This window comes from Nicotiana tabacum, chromosome 5 (assembly GCF_000715075.1).
Source record: "Nicotiana tabacum cultivar K326 chromosome 5, ASM71507v2, whole genome shotgun sequence".
NCBI lineage: Eukaryota > Viridiplantae > Streptophyta > Magnoliopsida > Solanales > Solanaceae > Nicotiana > Nicotiana tabacum.
The window spans coordinates 159,284,498-159,306,157 of record NC_134084.1 but is presented as its reverse complement, the minus strand read 5'-3'; the positions used below and the strand labels follow the sequence as shown (position 1 = coordinate 159,306,157).

The window sequence follows — 21,660 nt, the reverse complement described above, 5'->3', positions numbered from 1 at the left end:
ATGAAGAATGGGGAAGAAGACACAAAGGTTCAATGTTAAGGGTGCAAAATGTAGGTAAATGGTTTCATATCCTTATTTATAAGAGTTCAAGAACCAGAATCGAGAAATCCAACCATCACTACTCAGCGCAGGAACCGAAACGACAAAGGCACAAAAAACGATGCAAGGCATCAAAAAAAGCATAATAATGAAGCATGATGTCATGACATCACTTTGAATCGGCGTCACCTTAGGTTGAGGCTCACGAAAGGCCATGTTACCACCTCGTCTGAAATGCCACTACTCGACCTGATCGCCTAGACTTCCCAACCATGATAAACAGGGTCTGCTCATCGAGGCCGTCTGGGATCGGCCTCAATAAATGGAGGGACTAACTATATAAGCCAAAATCTACCCTCAGGGAATTTGGCATAAAATGGAATTAAGAAAAAGATACGGTCGAGGCCGACCAGGAAGTAGTAGGATTTGTGGCCGGTCTGTCAACAAAGGTCGAGGTCGACACCAAGGCCAGAATAATAACGACTAGTTTTTGTAATAAGATATTAAAGAGAATATTCTCTACCATTTTACTATTAGGGTTTACTAAGGATATGTTTCATATAAATAGAAAATGAGACAATAGTGTGGGGCGTGTAACATTGACTTGATAAGAACACTTTTCAGGCGAAGATTCTTTCTCTCTAGCAAAGATATAAATTTTACCTTTTGCAAAATTCTCGCACACATCATACCATATCATTCCATCAAATCCGAGAATAATTTGAACATTCGAGGATTTGCCAGTCATTCATAATTGTTAGAAGGAACAATCACTCATCTCATTTGTTATTGGGTGAATCGTTTCTCCTATTTATATTTATGTCATCTATTGCTATTTATTGCTTTATACCCCTCCATTATTACTCACATCTTTTGGAATATTAAATGTGCATTACCCTTAGTCTTCCACCGACTTTATCCTACATTATCCTTGCCGACAAGTTCTAAATCTAGAATTATTATCGTTAGCTAAGTTTAACCCTCCATTAATAAAATTAAATAGTTTAACCAAAAGTTTATATTTTTTGCTCAAACAAATATAATGTCTAAAATATTAAATTTTATTATATTTTATACTCCCTTCATTCCAGTTTATGTGAAACCTATTTCCTTTTTGGTTTGTTCCAAAAAGAATGACCATTTTCTAAATTTGGAAACAGTTTAGATTAAACTTTCAATTCTACCATTAATGAGAAGTTTTTATAACCACACAAATACTCTAGACCTTTTTCTAATTTGTTTAGGAACACAAATTTCAAAAAAAAAATTATTTTTTTAACTCCGTGCTCAGTGAAACAGGTTCACATAAATTAAAATGGAGTAAGTATTACTGATAGTTGAAAAAAATAACACTACCAAGTTTAAGGACCCAGATATATATTATATACCTAGTTTAATTAATAGAAGAAACATACATCAAAGTTCAAATTTTATTAGTTCTTTTTTTCAATTGTATAAATAAACTGCTAAATATATTTCTTTCAAGAATTAACTGACTAAGTTAGATTTGTCTCAAAATTTAATCGTCTAATTGGATCAAATAAAGAAGAAAAGAAAGACATTAGTCGTCACAAATAAAAATCTCTCGGGTACCACATGATCGTAATCGGTAAACAACATGAGTAGTTATTTGTGTATATTAACAAGGCACCTTTTTTTGTGTAACCATCCATTTTTGGTAAAAAGGTGCATTTCAAACATTAATTAAAATACTAGACGTTAGGGTATAACACAATAGCATTGTTTACCGGGGGTATACTAGTTCCCCTCGCTATGAGCATAAGTAGCACTATTACAGTCCAGAACTTATCTTGAGAAAACAGTTCCTGTGATATCTGCCTAAAAAATATGAGTAGCAAACACCGGGGGAACTGCTGCTACAAAAAGATTATCAAAAAATTCCTTCTTGGCACCCTTCTTTGCTAGCATGTCAGCAACTTTGTTCGTCTCCCTGTAGCTGTGTTTCACTACTACGTCTCCTAGTCTTTGGATGATTGACCTGCATTCAAAGATAAGTGAGTCAAAAACAGGATTTCCATTGTTAAGCATTCTTATTACCTCCGTGGAGTCGGTGTTGATTTCTAGAGGCATTAACTGCCTTTCTTCAGCAATTTGCAATCCTCTCAGCACTGTCATGAGCTTTGCATGTGTGTTGGTAGTGTGTTGCATGCTTCCCATGAAGCCCAGCACCTAGTTTTCGCTTGCATCTCTGAAGACTCCACCAAGTCCTCCCTTTTCCGGGTTCCCAACTGCATCCCCATCAGTGTTAAGTTTATAGGTATTATTTAGAGGGGGTGTCCATTTGACCCAGTTAGTTTTCTCTTTTGTGGGTGTTCTGTCCACCGAGATGGTGATATACTCAATTGCTTTTTCCAAAGCAGATTTATAATTGACCATGTCCTTTTTATTATTGAACAAATTATTATTCCTGGTGAGCCAGATCTGCAAGAAGCAAAAAAAAAATGAGGTCTTCCCAATTGATGACATTATTGAAGGGTTTCCTTTTTTGAGAGGCCCATATGATGGGCCAATCCCAGCTAGTGAAGGAGATGTTCTGGATTTGAGTTCTACTGGTACTTTTCATGGCTAGATTTTCTCAAAATATTTTTATGTTGGGGCATTCAAAGAAGATGTGGGCAGATGTCTTAATTACATGATTGCAAAAATAGCACATTGGATCCAGATGAATCCCAATGCGATGGAGGAAATCTCTAGTAGCGAATCTTTCATGAAAGAGGAGCCAAAAGAATGATTTGATCTTGTTTGATACTCTTAGTTTCCAGATCCACAAGTAGTTGTTACTTGTGTTTGTGCATTCTGGTTGGGCAAGATTGGCTAGAAGGGAGTAGGCTGACTTTGAGGTAAAGATGCCATTGGTGGTGATTCCTAGATCATTCTGTCCTCCTTTATAGGGTTGGATGGTATGAATGTGTTTAGGAGGATGTTTCTAATACTGGGGGGATGTTTAGAGAGATGGAAGAAAAGTCCCAAGTCCCATTGTTATGAACTTATGCTACTGTTGTGGACAGGTCCTCTTGTTTAAGAGGACCTTCAATCATGGCTCTAATCGAGGGGTGATTTGGGATCTAAGGGTCATTTATGAAGCTGATTCTGTTCCCTGAGTGGAGAACCCATCTTTTGGCCTGAATGCATGTTTTCCACCCTTTGAGGATGCACTATCAAATACTTGATTTAGATTTTTTGGAGGATGCCTCCAGTTACAGTGTTTCGCAATGAGAGTTTTTGCCCAGAGGAAAGATGAGTTCTGGTAGAGCCTCCATGCCAGTCCTGAATGAATGGCTTTGTTCTTTAGATCTGTTTTTTGGATTCCTAGGCCTCCCTAGGCCTTAGGCTTTGTGATTGTATCACAAGAGACAAGATGCATCTTTTTCTCGATAGGGGTGGTACCCCGGATGAAGTACTTTTGGATTCTATCAATCTCCTTGGATGACTTGGAGGGGAGTTTGATGCACTGTATGACATGGTTAGGGATAATGTTAAGTGAAGCTTTTGCTAGGGTAGTCCTCCCAGTCATGTTTAGCATTTTTTTTTTCACCCAACCATTTTGGTGTGAAGGTTGTCTATGATGAATTGAAAATCATTGTTGGTGGGCCCCTTGTGAAAAATAGGGAACCCTAGGTATTTGCCAGAGTTGGCTGTTGCCTGAATGAAGGCTGTTAGAGTTGGACTCCATTTGGTGGGGTTGGCAGTTAGCACTAAAAAAGACTCTGGATTTGCTAAGGTTGATCTTTTGGCCTGAAGCCTGATTAAAGGAATTGAGAGTATTGATGATTGTGGTGCAGTGTCTCTGATTATTAGTTCGTCAGCAAAGAACAAGTGGGATAACTTAGGACCAGATTTGCTTATGCTAATAGGGGACCGCTCCTTTTGTTGGACATTCCTCTCAATAGCCCTAGAGAGTATTTCCATACACAGAATGAAGAGGTAAGGTGATAGAGGGTCACTCTGTCTAATGCCTCTGGTGGGGTTGAAGGGTTTAGTCTGATCCCCATTTACTAGGACAGAGATAGAGGATGAACTAACACAAAACATGATGAGGTTAATGGTGGCAATGGGATAATTGAAGACATGGAGGGTCTCCTTGACGAAGGACCACTCTATTCTGTCAAAAACCTTCTCCAAGTCAATATTTAGGATCATGTCAGGTGAGTGGGTGAAGTATTCTTGGACTATGATAGCATTATCAGATGCTCTTCTGTTGGAGAGGGAGCTGTGTAACCATCTAATATTTGAAGCTCACTCACTCGCCTAATTTAAATTCATATTGAGTAATGCATTAAGGGAGTAAATCGCTCCCTATATATATCAAGAAGTTTTTATTTTTAGGATTTAAATCTGAAACTTATATTTAAAGGGTGAAGGGATCTCAATCATCTAACCACACCCCTAATGTCAAGACATGTATTAATATCCAATAACTAAGACTTAGAGTTGACTAGGGTCCACGTGCTAGTTTGTTCATATGGGTCTGTTTGATAGCTATTGTTTGACCTCAATAGCAGAGCCACATGCAACCAAAGAGATTCAAATTGAATTTTATTCGCCAAAAAATTATACTGCATAAATATAAGATAAAAATAATCTTTGACTCATATGTAGAAATTAAAATATCATTAACATAAGAGAAAATACATGTTTAAATCTCAGTGATTTTTGGATATTCTCCTTATCTGAATTTTTTACTCCACCGCTGCTCGACCTGCAATAAATTTCAGCCATAGAAAAAATGTACTCCACTTAATCGAGATTGGAGGAGTCGGGTTAAAAATTATATTTTTTTTATGGGTCACCTTGTGTCAATTTGAGCTATCAAGTAACCAAATTTGACCCATAAGCCTTGCCATGAAATTACAAAAAAATCTGTTTATGTTTTGTTTGTGACATGCTTAAGTGCACCCCACAAGACTCAAATTAGAGGTGGTGAAGTTCGTAGGTATAGATGCGGCTAAGAGGGGCAAAATGGTTAAATGAAAACAGTTAACCATCCATATTATTCATTAAAAATGAATTGGATAATGAACTTTTTAAAAATGGATCAAATATGGATAAGAACCATATTATCCATTTAGAAAATGGATAACCAATGAGCCTAACTTTTATATTTGTAAAGTCTCAAATTTGGGGTTCCTCAAGTTAGAGAAACTAAGAATTCTCTTAAAAGTGATCATATGCAAGAAGTCATAGATAATATGATTACCCATATTATCCGTCGGTTAATCCGTTTTTTTATTCGTATTAAATATGGGTCGGATCGGATAATTTATTCGTTTTTATTACTCATTTTCGACCCGAACCATATTCGACCCGCCCGTTTGCCACTCCTATATGCAACCATTAAAATCGCCAGATGATTTCTCTGTCATCAGTTTCTTAGGCCCGAAATGTATTAATTCTCGTACAAAATCTAAATTGATTGGAGTAATGTCCCTAAGTATTCAGAGGCGGATACAGAATTAAAATTCTATAGGTTCAAACCAATTATATTTTTAAAGTTATGAGTTGATATTTATTACATGTCATAATTTTAGTAATTTTTTACACATAAATTTATACTCCGCACTGAAAGTACTGGGTTCAGTTAAATCCGATACCAAAAGGTTGGATCCGCCCCTATAAGTATTTAAGATTGATACAGTTAGAGTCAGATCTAGAATTTAAACTCTATAGGTTTAACTTTTAAGGTTCTTATTATGAACCAATTTTATTTTTAAAATTATGGATTCATATCAACTAGTTATTACAATTTTAATAAATTTTTACATATAAATTTATATTTCGCAATCTGCATTAAAAATTACGGGTTCAATTGAACTCAGCCTCTCGATACAGTAACAAAAAAAGAAAAATGAAGTACATCTAAAAATAGAAATATTAAATAGCACAAATTTGATAAAAGTGAATGGTCACGCAAAACCTTAATTAGTCCATGGGCAAATTCTGTTGGTCTTTCTCTTTTCCTTATCAGAAGCTATGAGCAATATTCCCTCCGACAGAATCAGAAGAGTCGCCATTGAAATCCATCATCCTCAAGCAATCTTGAATCTCATTGTCCGATGCCATTAATTGATCCCAGAATTCTTCTTCTTTTCCAATACCAAAATCTGTTTTAATTCCCTGCTCTAACTGTACAGGCTCTTGTTGTTGCTGGGATATAGAAAATGCAGTACTAGTAGTTGCATTCTGCTGTTGAATTGATGTATAATCAGCAAATGAGAAATTAAGCTTAGCTCTAGGACCTCTAAATTCAATAGCAGCTTTATCATAAGCTCGAGCTGCATCTTCTGCTGTATTAAAAGTTCCAAGCCATACTCTAGCTGCCCTTCTTGGATCTCTAATTTCTGCAGCCCATTTTCCCCACGGTCTCTGTCTCACCCCTCTGTAATTCTTCTTCTGTTTTTTCTTGACAACAATCTTGGCCTTGTTATTATTATCAGCAGCAGCAACTGGGGCTCCAAAATAGTTGCAACCTAAACACCCTTTTATTTTGCAGAATTGACATGGCTCTGGTTCTGTTGGAACCCGAAACAGAGGAGGCTCCAAACTAGACATGCTCGTAGAAGGTGAAGAAGATGAAATTATATATTGAAATTCTTGTGTTGTATCACCTGTTATGACATTTTTCAAAGCAGCAACCATAATAGAAAACTCTTGTTCATCTGTGAACTTTGGCTTTGAAATTAGATGGTTGACTGAAACAATTTCCTCTTGTTTAGCTCTCTTGGTTGACCAATGCATGTTTGAAATTTGAAAAGGTTGAAAGTTTAGTCTTTGGGTTTCAGATTGTTTTCTGGTTTTGAACTTCTTTGCTTTATATACGAGGGAATTAGAAAAAGATCAACGTGGATAAGCAGAGTTATAGTAATACACATCTGGTACACGGGTTTTATCTTAGTTTAGTTTTGTGGGCACGTGGGAATTTAGATGATGAAGTTGACATATTGGTTTCTGGTGGGTTTGGAGATGAGGTGGCGGTCATACGGGTCGGGTTCCCGGTAATACTTGATGACATGGCAGAGGAGTAAGCGTTCACACGGTAAACTATGACGTAATGCCTTACCGAAGGAGAGGGGTTTGGAATTTTTGGGAGACAAGGCTGGGGACAGTTGACAGTCAAATAAATGTCGCCTTGAAGTTAAAGGACCAAAGTACCACATCCACCCCGTTTCCGTACTTCTCTTTTGTCTAATTTTTATAGTACATAAACATAATGTTTTTTATTCTAAATTTCATTATATTTTATATTAGTGATAGTTGAAGAAAATAATACCACTCCTTCCAAGTTTAAAGACCCGTCCATACATTGAACCTAGTTTAATTAAGACAAAATACGTCGACAATCTCTTAAATTTGCTCATATTTTTCACTTAAACACTTTATTTTGAATCAATTCCATTTAAATACTCCAACTACATTTAAAATATGTGTTTAGACACAATTTTATGACGTGGCATAGTGCGTAAATTACACCAATTTTTCAGAGCGTGAGAGGTCAACTTTTCTTTATAAAATTCTTTTGTCTTTCTTTTTTTCTCCTACTCTTTCACACACCATCACCTTCCCCTCCCTCTCTCTCCCCATCTCTACTAGTCCACCATCATCCACCTTATTGTCTTAGTTTTCATTGCCGGATTTAATGGAGATTGCCGGAAAAATCCCAAACACGTGTTCAGTGAAATTTGAATAATTTCCATATAAAGAGACCAAGATAAAAGGCTTAAAAACGACTTTGATTAGCACATGTAAAATGAACAGGAACTGGAAAAATCCAAAGCATGTCGGCTATAAAAATAAAGGAATAACGAAAATGGATGAAAAAAACATGTGAAAGTTAACAGATTTGAGCTTAGCGGTCGACACCATGGTTATTGAGCCTTCTACAAAAATACCAAAGCTAATACATCTAATATATCAACCAAGAGAGCTACAAATCTTCAAATATTTTTGGATTTAGCTATGAATATTTGAGGAGAAACGAGAGCGAGTTGCAGTGGTCGGCATTTGCAATCGATTTCCTCTAAGATGTCTCGAGAATTAGGAGGAGATTCAGTGGAACGGCGGCGACAATCACTTTTATCGAGCCAAGATTCGTCATCACGACGGAGGTTCGAAAGACGGCGTGGTGCGCAGTGGTTGCTGGTGAAATGTGTGGCGGTTTGTTGTTGTTGCTCATGTGGGCTCGTGAACCTCCTTGTGATGCATGTATATAAGTTGCCGATAGGACTTTGCCGGAAGGCACTATGGTGGAAAAGATGATGTCGGCTAATGAAAAAAGGGCTTTTGGTGCGCTGAAGAGACGAAGCTTTCGATACACCCCATGTGTGGTTCGTTTATATCTTGGTTTAACTAATTAAATTTATATAAATGTACGGAGTAAAATATGCTATGTTAAGGCAATTGTCCCGTTTTTCTCCGAAAGGAATGACACTTGTAAAGATGCAATAAATATCCTGCGTCCGATAGTATTTAATGGAAAATATTCCAATACATTTAGTGCACTGCCCGTTACAGAGAATTTGGCATTTATGCTCACCGTTATACCTTCTTCAATGGCCTCATAATTGACATTAAAGAAGGGCATGATCCTAGGACTTTGTTCCATATGTGCAACTATAAATAGTGAGCTATGTTATCATTGTAAATGAATGAATTTTCTGGCAAACTTAGCTATAATCGATTCAAAGCTTTATACAATTTTATCTTCTTACTCCTTGATTTCATTGTTGTTATTCCCGGAAGCCCTGCTCCCGAAATAACTATTTTTGCTATTTTGTCTTCATTTCAAGGCTACATATTGTGTATTTCTTCAATTATTTTATTATTTCATGATCGAATTAACTTACTTGTCTAGAAACCACGTATAAATTCAACTGTACCGTTTTGTGAGTGAATAATAAATGAGGGTTTATCTTAGTTAACAATAAAATCACAAAGATAAAGTTCTCAGAAGTGCAATAATACTACGTAGGAATATTTTAATGGCAGCGATAACACATAACAAAATTTAAGAAGTCAAAAGAAATAATGTAGCATTAAATATTGATAAACAACAATAAATGACATTCAAGTAAATAGAATAAATGAGTCACGAAAAGATGAAACGAGTGAATGTTCTTTCTAACAATGATGAATGAGAGATAATCTTTTGAATATCCAAGTTATTCTCAGATCCAATGGAAAAGTGTAGACAAGAATCTTAGTGAAAAGGTGATGTTTGTATGCTTGCAATAAGATTCCATTCTATCTCTAAAGTCAAAGTGTATTTTACATAGGCAGAATAGCCTAAATGACACCTATACTTGTGTCACTTTGTCATGCTGGTCCCCAAACTTAATAATTTGCCAATTGCACACTTACACTCCTTCAAATCGTGTATAATAAACGCGTATGACAAGATGCTGCAGTGCGTGTAATACAATCTCTTCCACTTTAGCTGCCACGTCAAAAAATAACAATGTGTAGATGCTATGTCACATGGTAGATTAAAAATAATTAACATCAAAAATCAAAAAATAAAAATAAAAATAAAATTCAAACATTAATCCCCTAACCCCCTCCCTCGTTGATTACTCTCTCTCCCCCCGTGTTCTTCCTCCTGCCCATCTCATTCTCTCTTGTTCTGCCTCCCCTCCCCTTCCAATTCTTCCCTTTTTATATTATAGAAATAAAATTAAAATGAATAAAGAAAAAAAATTGAGGTAAAATTATTTTTTTTTCTAGATCGAAAAGTGGGAGAAGAAGTTCGGTGGACCATTTTTCGTCCAGCTCAAAAATTAATACTCGCTGCCTCTTTAGTATATTGATACTCGTTGCCCCTTTTTCGTATATCTTTGACTTGTTCTAGGTAAACAGAGATGGTTAAGGGAACTTCAGGGATCGAGTTATTTTTCTTTGTTTGAAGGGGGATGGGGAGGGGAAGAGTGGGGAAGAAGAAGAAGCAGCAGTATAGAAGGAAAAGAAAACGAAAAGGGAAGAGGCAGGGGTGCTTTAGGGGGGTGGGGTGGGAAAGAAGAAGCGTACATGGAGAAAAAAATGAGGGTTGCGGGGTTTGTTGAAGAAGAAGCGTACGGGTTTTTTTCTTTTTGACTTATTTTATGTTTATCTTTTTAATTTATTTTTCATTTTTATTTTAATGATTTTTTTTCTTCTTATTTTAATTCTTTTTTATTCAAAATATCATATTCACGCTCGTTGTCCACGTGAACTACACTCGTATTATCCAGCTCAACCATTTTGTTGCCACATGTGCTTGGTCAACGATCAAAGGGGTTTAAAATATAAGTTTTGATCAAGTTAAAGTGTCTGGATGAAACTTTGTAGATTATAGGGACCAGGATGACAAAGTGACACAAGTACAAGTATCTAAGAGGCTATTCTGCCTTTTACAAATGAATATCACATGTCCCTTATCATTGTGTTTCTTTCTATTTATAGGGAACATGTTCCTAAAAATCCTAATAGTACAAGTACAGAAAAATATCCACTAAAATATTCTCTTTAATGTTCTATCGTAAAACTAGCCGTTATAACTTCTGTCAAAGGTACTCGACCTCGACCTCGACCCATTATGACTCCTCGGCTTCATCCCTTGTTGACTCTTCGACCACAGATTTTGCCGCTTCTTAGATTATTTGGGCAAACGATGGCTTGGGACCGTTTCACCTATACTATTTTGGATTAAATATTCTAAAGGTTGGTTTTAACCCATACACTATTAGTTCTTCTTTTCATTTGTATAAACTGCTTACTATATTTCTTCGAACCATTAAATGACCAAGTTAGTTTTGTATCCAAGTATCTTGACTTCATACCAAAATTTAATCGGATCAAATAAAGAAGAGGAAAAAAATTAGTTGTCACAAATATAAATTTCTCGAGTACCACATTATCATAACAGGTTAAGATAATAAGCAGTGGGCCCACTGGTGTAATGATGTAATAAGGAAATTTTACTCATATAGCAAAGGTATACACCTTATTTATTATAAATCAAAATTATTTTAAAATATTATTATCTATAGCTACCTTTAATATTTGATAATAAAATATATATTTATTGTGTACACTTCCATATAAGCGTGAAATATGCTATTTATATTTTTTTCCCTCCCTTTCTTTCAGTTAACACACGTTCTCTCTTAAATCACAGCAAGATTTTTCTTCTTTCTCTCTCCACGATCTCTCTCTCTCTCACGACAAGATTATAGGAATAAATTTCTCAGAATTGATCCTCAACATTTTTTGCTCCAAAAGTTCGTGGTAATTGATAAAGTTTTTAGACGGTTCACGCTAAATTACTCTATCATTCTTCCTTTTCTCTTCACTCTTTTTTTTTAGTTTCACCATTGTTAGGTTTCGAGGAATAAACTTCAAATTTCATATTCAATGGTTGATTCAACAACTCCGAAAAGGGTTACACACGGTATACCCACGAAAGCACTCAATTTTGATCGTCAGTGTCAGAATCGCCAACATCATCATCTACTATTGGCTCATCCTCTTAGGCGAACAGATATGGCCATGGCTACGTTGGAGAAGATTTAGGGGCCGGACTTTTGTTCGTCTCCATTTTTAGTTTCAATACAATATATACAACATTTACTTGGCTGAAAAAAGCCATCCCTCGCAAATTTTCTTCTCTTCTTTGCTATTTTAGTCATATACAACGTTACAAATACATTATATTTTGTACAAATACACTCAAATATATTATATTTTTGAATAAATACATTGTTTTTTTGCACATATTTATGTATTCCGAATGTCTATATTTTTTGAATACTGTCGAATTCTTCTATTGTATTCATGAGTATAGTAGCACAAATACAGCCAATACAATCGCATAACAACTAAATAATAACTATAGAAAGTAATTATTTATATAGTAGCTATAAAAAATTAATAGCCACTAAACAATAGTGATTTCTGAAAATTCCTCTATTAAACCATCTAATGTTCGACGCTCACTTACTTAACTAATTCAAATTTATGTCGCATAACCCATTAAGGTAGTAAATCTCTTTCTATCAAAAAGTTTTGTTTATTTCTAATATTTAAATCCACGACTTCTATTTAAGGTGAAAGGATCTCAACCATCGAACCTTACTTTTGTGATAACATCAAGGCACATAACTAGAGAAATTTTCATAAAGCACTATCTTATTAGCTATCTATAAATATCATTTGCTATATTACGAATTGTAGATACATTTCCTGTTGTTATGAGATGTATTAGATGTATTTAAGCTACTGTATTCATGAATATAGTAGCAAAAATAGGCGTGAATCAGGGAAGTCCAGCTAATCAGTTGTTGTATTCGAGTGTATTCGACTGTATTCATGGCGTGAAACAGGGGATTACAGCTGGACAAATTATTGTATTCGACTGTATTCACGGGTGAAACAGGGGATTATACTGCTTTTAAACGGAAAGTGAATCAATTAACATAATAGACTCCTAATATAACTCAACAAACTCAACTACAACACACAAATTTTGTATTTCCAGTTATAAAAAAGATTCTCAACCGAAAAATACCCCAAAAACATAGCAATCTTCAGAGAAATTATATAATACATCTGAATACATAAATTATATTAATTTAAAAAAAATATGAATACATTCATGGCATATAGCGAGACAATGAATACAATGAAATACATATAATACAACGGGATATATTAAAATACAATGAAAAAAAGACAGTGAATACAATGAAATACATGGAATACAACGAGATACATTGAATTATAATGGAAAAAAAGACAATGAATACAATGAAATACATGAAAATATAGCGTAATACATTGAAAATACATTGAAATATATTAACAGAAAATCAAGTTGCTCATCCCCAAACTCCATCGTCTTTGTTCAAGAACAAACCCTAATTTTCGACGAATCCGCCGTCGAGCAAAAACCCTGAATCTCACTGTTCCCAACATGTATGTAGATGCAGCCATTGGAGACCCTATGCCAAAGATAGCAAGCATAGCAAAATTGGACGTATCAGTAGTAGAAGCTGATTATCTGATTGTCAATGGAGATTGTCACAATCGAGGAAGTCACAATCTCCTTCATTGTTTCTGCTCTTACGCTGTTAAGTCCTCTAGCAAAACCGACCCCCATTACTGCACCCACTAGGGTATGTGATCACGCCCAACTATGCCTTATAAAAAAGACAATGCGGTCGTTGCAAATATAATCCGGTTTACAAGTCCGGAGTCGAATCCCACAGAGAGTTAACCTATCAATCACAATCTTTAGACTCACTAAACTCTTCAGAACCAGCTTCCCAAATGTTTGAATCACAAGTTGATGGTTTCTTTAGTAACTAAGATTGCAAGTAAATTAAACAGGCTGTAAACTAAAACGCTAAGGTTGTAAACAATGAGGAGATAAAGCTAAGGTAAAGATTTCCCCTATTGATGGAATCCCTTCTGTTTATGCTTCATACAAATTTACCAACACACCTCTACCAATCATGAACGCTCGTCTTACCGTAAATCTCTCCCGAGTAATCACAGTAATATACTATTGCACTCTCCCGAGATACACTAGCTAGCTTTAATTAACACAGTTCACTTAAGATTGCACCCAAGGCTTTGTTATCCCTAATCCCGCCTTTAAACCTGCAGTTATAGATTCCTCTTATACTTTAGGAGTGGTGTTATTCAACAATAACCTAAATATGCACTCTCTCCCGAGTTATGCACACTAAATAGGCACAGCTAATTGAGGATCCTGTCAATTAACTACAACATATACAAAGTTGAACAAATAAAGATTGAGACTAGCAATTTGTATTAGCATAAACAAGAAGTTCATCCCCAAATAGGTTCCATCAAAACCTTAGACAAAAGATTTAGCTACTCATAACAATGGGTAAATAAACTAAAACAATATTCATCATAAAACTTGCAAGAAACATAAAGAGAAGAAGAAACCAAGATGTTTTGGGTGATCTCTCACACTTGTCCTTCTTCCAAAACTACTCTCCAAAACAATATCTCCTCTCTTGGGCGGAGTCTAGTGTTTAAAATAGGGTTTTGGGCTAAAAATCCCGTGTTTTACACTTTAGTCCCTGAAATTTCCGCCTCCTGCCGCGGTTCTACCGCGGTCGCGGTCAAACCGCGGCCAAACATGGCCTCTGATTCTTCAATTGTCTGTGTCTGCACTCTGCCGTGGTTCTGTCGCGGTTCTGCCGCGGTCGCGGTGAAGCCGCGGTTTTTCATCCTGTTTCCTTTGGAATTTGGAAAAATGCAAAACATGAAAGTTGTAGACCTTTGAGTTATCTTTCCAACCATATATATAGAGTCAAAATGGAGTTCTGAGTAAAACGTTATGTACATTGTACTAGACAGTGCGCAATATGCCTCATCGAGTCTTCGTTTGTTCTCAACTATCAAATTTGACCCCCGAACACGATCCCGGCTTAATTCCTTGAGCTTTTAATCAGACTTAAAAGCTTCAAATCACTTAAATTCATTCCATAACATATATATAGCTCGGAATCACACCTACAAGGCATAAAACACATAATTAGTGCAAAACACTAGCGATTAAAGCGCAAACTCAACTAAAGTGCAGTAAATTAGAGTGTAATAATCAACTAAAACACGTAATTATAGCCTATCATCAACACCCCACACTTAAACCATTGCTCGTCCTCGAGTAATCAAACTACACTTTATATAGACACGACCTTTTTAAAGCAATTTTCCTAACTCATCACACCAAGAATATTTAAAATAGACTAAGCACAAAAGCGTAACATCTTCACCTCAAGATTTGACTTACAAGTACCACGCATTATTCACAACTCACCCACTTACTCTAATATAGAGGTAACTGACATTACCTTTCCTTCATGAATCAAGTGCCCTTACACACACAAAAAAAAGTGGTTCCACACAATAAAATTTAAGAACACTTAGGAACTCAAGATAGAAAGAATTTACTCACTCTCAGAAATAATATTCATATGCCACAAAAGATGCACCATAAGCTTGCCCGTAGTATACTACTCCACTAATCGAGCTCATTCAATCTAGGATCAATTAGGACTTTATTTGGTTGTAATGTAGGCTACGGGACGGGTATGATACATTTAGATATAAGAGTGACTACACCTCCCTAAGCACTTTAATACATATAATTTAACATTCAAACCCCATACTTATGTCAAACCAAACTCCACCTTCACATCAATATACATCAGCTCCCAAATTATTTAAGTACAATTATATCAAGAGTCACCACTATCAAAGAATATTTTTTTTCTTTTACTTTTTTTTTTCAATTCAAGTGGCTCTTGCCTTTTCAAATCAGTGCACCTTTCTCCTTATTTCATTGGTTCCACTCAAAAGCCAAACCAACCACCCCACACTTTAACTTTTAGAAAGTTCATAACAATTCAAGTGCTCATGAGAGGTTACAATGGTTCAAATAGATGGTTAATTCAAATAAATGGGTAAGGCTTGTAATGTGGTTGCCAAAGAAACTAGATTACAGGATCAAAGGGGTTAACTAAGATACATAACAATTAGGCGGGTAAAATATACATATCTGTCTCAACAAAGAAACGCCTATATCACTTCCAAGACTGAACAAAACTACTATTTCGCTTTGCAAACACACAGGGCAAGTTCTAGACATCAAATGCAATGCACAAAATACAACAAACCTCACACACGCATGGCACATAACTCACTCAGGATTGGATTCATCAAGACACTCTAGTCAAAGCAGTTGAGCAAAGTTAAGATAATACAATTTAAGGTACTTCTACAAGAGTCAAAAACTGAGCCTAAGCGTCACAACCAAAGTACTCACTATTCTCAAGGCATAACAAAGTTAAGAGATATTGCTTCACTTCAAAACACAACACAATGGTTCCTACTCCCAAAAAAAACTAACTACACCCGGTTCAAATAAAACCCTTGGAAAAGAACCGTGGTTTAAAGAAAAACCAAGGGGGAATTACTACACTACCTAGAAAAGAACAATAAAATAAAATAAAAAGAAGCTATATGGACTACTTCCCTCAAGAGTAATGTCCAAGTGGTTCGTCCTCAAGAAGAGTCCTGTACCTTTTTTTTAATCCGACTTTGACCCTCAAGAGACCCGTCGACAAGCGTCCGTCGTTGGGCCAAGTCAGTTACTCCTAATGTGAGTACAGTCAACTATACGCAACAACACATATACAATATTACAACATGTTCCATGTCTATGTACACTACAATACAGTATCAAGGCAAGTCTCCCACCCCACACTTAAAATTGTGCATTGTCCCCAATGCACACCATACTAATAAGAGGATAAAAGAAACTCCCTGTTAGGCCAAAGGCCGAAGCACTAGCAGCTCATGGGGTACTAAGACTTCTCCCAATCTTGGTCCTTCGTGCGGGTACCTCACACTTAGTTCCAACCAATAGTTTGTTGTTACATCCTTCCAATGGCTTTGTGTTCCATGTTCCACTTTTCTCGCCACTTGGACGATATGAACTGTGCACCTAGCTTGGAATCAAGCTTGTGACCACGAGCGATAGGGGGTGGTAAGTTGATTATCGAGCCGAGCTTTAAATTCTTCATTTTGCACTTCTTGGCTCTCATGTGAGGAATGTCATTTTGTTTTTTTGTTTCCTCAAATTTTAAAATGTATGGTTGTTGCCTTTCCTCCTCGCAATCCCCCATGGACTCATGTAGTTCAATTTTTATATCACTATACAATTCTAATGTTGAAAAATGCTTGGAATGTGACTTCAAACCTTCATTTTGCAATTTTTCTATTCTGACATCCTCTTCTTCCCCCAGACTAGAGTCATTCTCAACCAGATTTTTATTTACACCGGTTGATTCTAAGTCCATATTTTTCTCGGCATCATTGGTACTCATGGGGTCGGTTGGCGGAGGTTCAATTCTTGACTCTTCAAACATTAGCTCACTTTCTTCCTCATTTTCAAGAATGGTTTCCAACATGAGTATTATTTTCTCATTTTGAGCATTTGAGAGTTCTTGGTTTTGATTAAGTGCCAAGGAATTTTGGAGACTATTTTCCAAAAGCTCCTCCAAGGCACTTTGTTCTTTGTGTCCTCCTTCAAGTAAGCACTCCAACATGAGCTTGAACTCTCCCTTTCGGCCATGCTCAACTTCTTCCAATTCGTTAGCCCTATCATTTTCATCAAAAACAATAGAATCATCATAGCGGGGGCTTGGGGAAGGGAAGGACCAATCAACACAATCATCCCAATGACCATTTTGAAAACCACACTTATCACGAATACTCCACTCATGGGTTTGAGATTGTGCGCACAATCCACCCCCGGGAAAATTTAAACAATTTTGCCACGAGTGTGGTCCTCCACAATAAAGACAAGGGTCATCACAGTATGAACAACTACCATCCCACCAATTTTTATTATATGATGCCACTTTTCAAAACTAATAAAATAAACAAGACCCAAACAATAAAAATAGACTAAGGTAAGAAAAATTAATTACACAAATATTCACAAGTTGGGTATAGAGAAAACTGACCACACTAAGAATTTTTGTATTTCTATCAATGGTAATTGATAATTCCGTTAACTCCCCGGCAACGGCGCCAAAATTTGATCACGCCCAACTATGCCTTATAAAAAAGACAATGCGGTCGTTGCAAATATAATCCGGTTTACAAGTCCGGAGTCGAATCCCACAGAGAGTTAACCTATCAATCACAATCTTTAGACTCACTAAACTCTTCAGAATCAGCTTCCCAAATGTTTGAATCACAAGTTGATGGTTTCTTTAGTAACTAAGATTGCAAGTAAATTAAACAGGCTGTAAACTAAAACGCTAAGGTTGTAAACAATGAGGAGATAAAGCTAAGGTAAAGATTTCCCCTATTGATAGAATCCCTTCTGTTTATGCTTCATACAAATTTACCAACACACCTCTACCAATCATGAACGCTCGTCTTACCGTAAATCTCTCCCGAGTAATCACAGTAATATACTATTGCACTCTCCCGAGATACACTAGCTAGCTTTAATTAACACAGTTCACTTAAGATTGCACCCAAGACTTTGTTATCCCTAATCCCGCCTTTAAACCCGCAGTTATAGATTCCTCTTATACTTTAGGAGTTGTGTTATTCAAAAATAACCTAAATATGCACTCTCTCCCGAGTTATGCACACTAAATAGGCACAGCTAATTGAGGATCCTGTCAATTAACTACAACATACACAAAGTTGAACAAATAAAGATTGAGACTAGCAATTTGTATTAGCATAAACAAGAAGTTCATCCCCAAATAGGTTCCATCAAAACCTTAGACAAAAGATTTAGCTACTCATAACAATGGATAAATAAACTAAAACAATATTCATCATAAAACTTGCAAGAAACATAAAGAGAAGAAGAAACCAAGATGTTTTGGGTGATCTCTCACACTTGTCCTTCTTCCAAAACTACTCTCCAAAACAATATCTCCTCTCTTGGGCGGAGTCTAGTGTTTAAAATAGGGTTTTGGGCTAAAAATCCCGTGTTTTGCACTTTAGTCCCTGAAATTTCCGCCTCCTGCCGCGGTTCTACCGCGGTCGCGGTCAAACCGCGGCCAAACATGGCCTCTGATTCTTCAATTGTCTGTGTCTGCACTCTGCCGCGGTTTTGCCGCGGTCGCGGTGAAGCCGCGGTTTTTCATCCTGTTTCCTTTGGAATTTGGAAAAATGCAAAACATGAAAGTTGTAGACCTTTGAGTTATCTTTCCAACCATATATATAGAGTCAAAATGGAGTTCTGAGTAAAACGTTATGTACATTGTACTAGACAGTGCGCAATATGCCTCATCGAGTCTTCGTTTGTTCTCAACTATCAAATTTGACCCCCGAACACGATCCCGGCTTAATTCCTTGAGCTTTTAATCAGACTTAAAAGCTTCAAATCACTTAAATTCATTCCATAACATTTATATAGCTCGGAATCACACCTACAAGGCATAAAACACATAATTAGTGCAAAACACTAGCGATTAAAGCGCAAACTCAACTAAAGTGCAGTAAATTAGAGTGTAATAATCAATTAAAACACGTAATTATAGCCTATCATCAGTATGGTTGGCTGAGATAGGTAGCCCCAACTTGGATGCGAATAATACTACCTATGCAACTGCAAATTCAGCTGCAAATCATCGTGTTGGCGTTAATTCTATTATCTTCTTTCCGATAGTTGAAATCACTCGGTATCCCCACATTGCGTTAGTTTTGTTATCTTCTTTCCGATCGCAGAAGCGTGTGTTTTCAGGGAATGGGGAAGAAAATGACATGTATCAAAATAGAGAGAGAAAGAAAATAGTGTAACTAAATTGCGTATTTAGTGGCTTAGGGGTAGGAGGTAACCAAAATTAAATAGTTTATTATAAACATTAAAAGATATCTATAAAATATAATTTTTTAAAATGATATTTGTTTAAAATAAATAAGGTAATACCTTTGCTATAGGAGGTAAAAATTCCTATTATTATCCAATAACCAAGACTCAAAGTGGACTAGGGTCAACATACTAGTTTGTTCATATGGGTCAACTTGATAGCTATTGCTTGACCTCAATAGCGGAGCCACATATAATCATAGAGATTCAAATTGAATTTTGTTTTGCAAAAAATTATATTGCGTAAATATAAAATAAAAATAAATTTGTACATATATATAGAATTTAAATTCTATTAATATAAGAGAAAATACATGTTAGAAATCGCAAATATAACATTTTTGAATATTTTAGAATCTCCTCGTCAGAATTTCTGATTCCACGCGACTGCTCGACCTGCAATAAATTTCAGCCAAAGGAAAAATGTACCTCCATTTATTCGAGTTTGGGGGAGTCGGGTTAAAATTTATATTCTATTTTGGGTCAACTTAGGTCAATTTGAGCTACTCAAGTAACCAAATTTGACCCATAAGCCTTGTGAAGAAACAACAATAAAAATCTTTTATGTTTTGTTTGTCACATGAATAAGCGCACCCCACAAAACTTGAACTCAGACTGGTGAAGTCGTAGGTATATAGGCGGCCATTAAAACCGCTAGGTCATTTCTCTGTCAGTTTCCTTAGGCCCGACACGTATTAATTCTCGTACAAAATCCAAATTGATTGGAATACTGTGCCTAAATATTTAGGATCGATAAAGTCATTGGCGAAACCAAGAATTACTCAAGGATGTTCAAACTTAAAATAAATAGAAAAAAATTTTACAAAAAATATTCAATATATGTTATGTACCTCTAAAATCTAAAATTTTAGATATATACGCAATGTAAATTTTTATACAAAGGGTGGTCAATTCATGACCATCTTAAGCAAATTGTGGCTTCCTGTAAAGAGTCTTAACAGAAGAACAAAAATGAAGTACATTTAAAAATAAAAATATTAAATAGCCCAAATTTGATAAAACTGAATGGGCATGAGAAACACCGGAGTCTACTGCAAATTCTTTTGTTCTTTTTCTCCTTTTTTTTTCCAATTCTTCTTTAATTGAAAGTGATCATCAGAAGCTATGAGCAATACTTCCTCCAGCAGAATCTGAAGAATGGCCATTGAAATCCATCATGTTCTAGCAATCTTGAATCTCATTGTCCGATGCCATTAATTGTTCCCAGAATTCTTCTTCTTTTCCAATACCTACATCTGTTTTAATTCCCTTCTTTAACTGTACAGGCTCTTCTTGTTGCTGGGAAGAAGTAGTGGCATTCTGTTGTAATTGAGTTGATGTGTAATCTGCAAATGAGAAATTAAGCTTAGCTCTAGGACCTCTAAATTCAGTGGCTGCTCTATCATAAGCTCGAGCTGCATCTTCTGCTGTATTAAAAGTCCCAAGCCATACTCTAGTTGCCCTTCTTGGATCTCTAATCTCTGCTGCCCATTTTCCCCACGGTCTTTGTCTCACTCCTCTGTAATTCTTCTTCTTTTTCTTGGCAACAATCTTGGCCTTGTTATTATTATCAGCAGCAGCAACTGGGGCTCCAAAATAGTTACAACCTAAACACCCTTTTATTTTGCAGAATTGACATGGCTCTGGTTCGGTTGGAACACGAAACAGAGGTGGCTCTAAACTTGACATGCACGTAGAAGGTGAAGAAGATGAAATTATATATTGAAATTCTTGAGTTGTATCACCTGTTATAACATTTGTTAAAGCAGAAATCATAATAGAAAATTCTTGTTCATATGTGAACTTTGGCTTTGAAATTTGATGGTTGACTGTAACAGTTTCCTCTTGTTTAGCTCTTTTGTTTGACCACTGCATGGTTGAAATTTGAAAAGCTGGAAACTTTGGTCTTTGGCTTTCAGATAGTTATCTGGTTTGCTAGTTCTTTGCTTTATATACGAGGGAATGAGAATAAAGAGCAAAGTTATACTGTTATAGTAATACACTTTCTGTACACGGGTTTGATTTTTAGCTTAGCTGGCATATTAATATTATAGGTTTTTGAGGGCACGTGGGAATTTGGATGGTGCGTTTGTGATGAGGTGGCGGTTATATGGGTCGGGTTTTGGGAAATACTTGATGACATGGCAGGGGAGAGGCGTTCACACGGTGAATGTAACTTTCGTGGATGG

The 21,660-nt window shown here is 36.1% G+C and overlaps 3 protein-coding genes across 3 annotated transcripts; all 3 read right to left on the bottom strand.

The window, feature by feature from the left end:
* Window positions 1-2,229: 2,229 nt before the first annotated feature.
* Window positions 2,230-4,200, bottom strand: LOC142181052 (uncharacterized). Its single transcript, XM_075253173.1, has 2 exons — window positions 3,601-4,200; window positions 2,230-2,481 (listed from the first exon to the last, which is right to left on the bottom strand). Exons 1-2 carry the CDS (start codon window positions 4,198-4,200, stop codon window positions 2,230-2,232), a joined length of 852 nt encoding a protein of 283 aa, XP_075109274.1.
* A 1,613-nt stretch (window positions 4,201-5,813) lies between these two features.
* LOC107765657 (ethylene-responsive transcription factor ERF109-like) lies at window positions 5,814-6,855 on the bottom strand. The gene has a single exon (XM_016584324.2). The coding sequence runs from the start codon at window positions 6,793-6,795 to the stop codon at window positions 6,022-6,024; it is 774 nt and encodes a 257-aa protein (XP_016439810.1). The 5' UTR covers window positions 6,796-6,855; the 3' UTR covers window positions 5,814-6,021.
* Window positions 6,856-20,314: 13,459 nt separating this feature from the next.
* LOC107814836 (ethylene-responsive transcription factor ERF109-like) lies at window positions 20,315-21,405 on the bottom strand. The gene has a single exon (XM_016640308.2). It carries the CDS (start codon window positions 21,344-21,346, stop codon window positions 20,654-20,656), a length of 693 nt encoding a protein of 230 aa, XP_016495794.1. The 5' UTR covers window positions 21,347-21,405; the 3' UTR covers window positions 20,315-20,653.
* Between the last annotated feature and the right edge of the window lie 255 nt (window positions 21,406-21,660).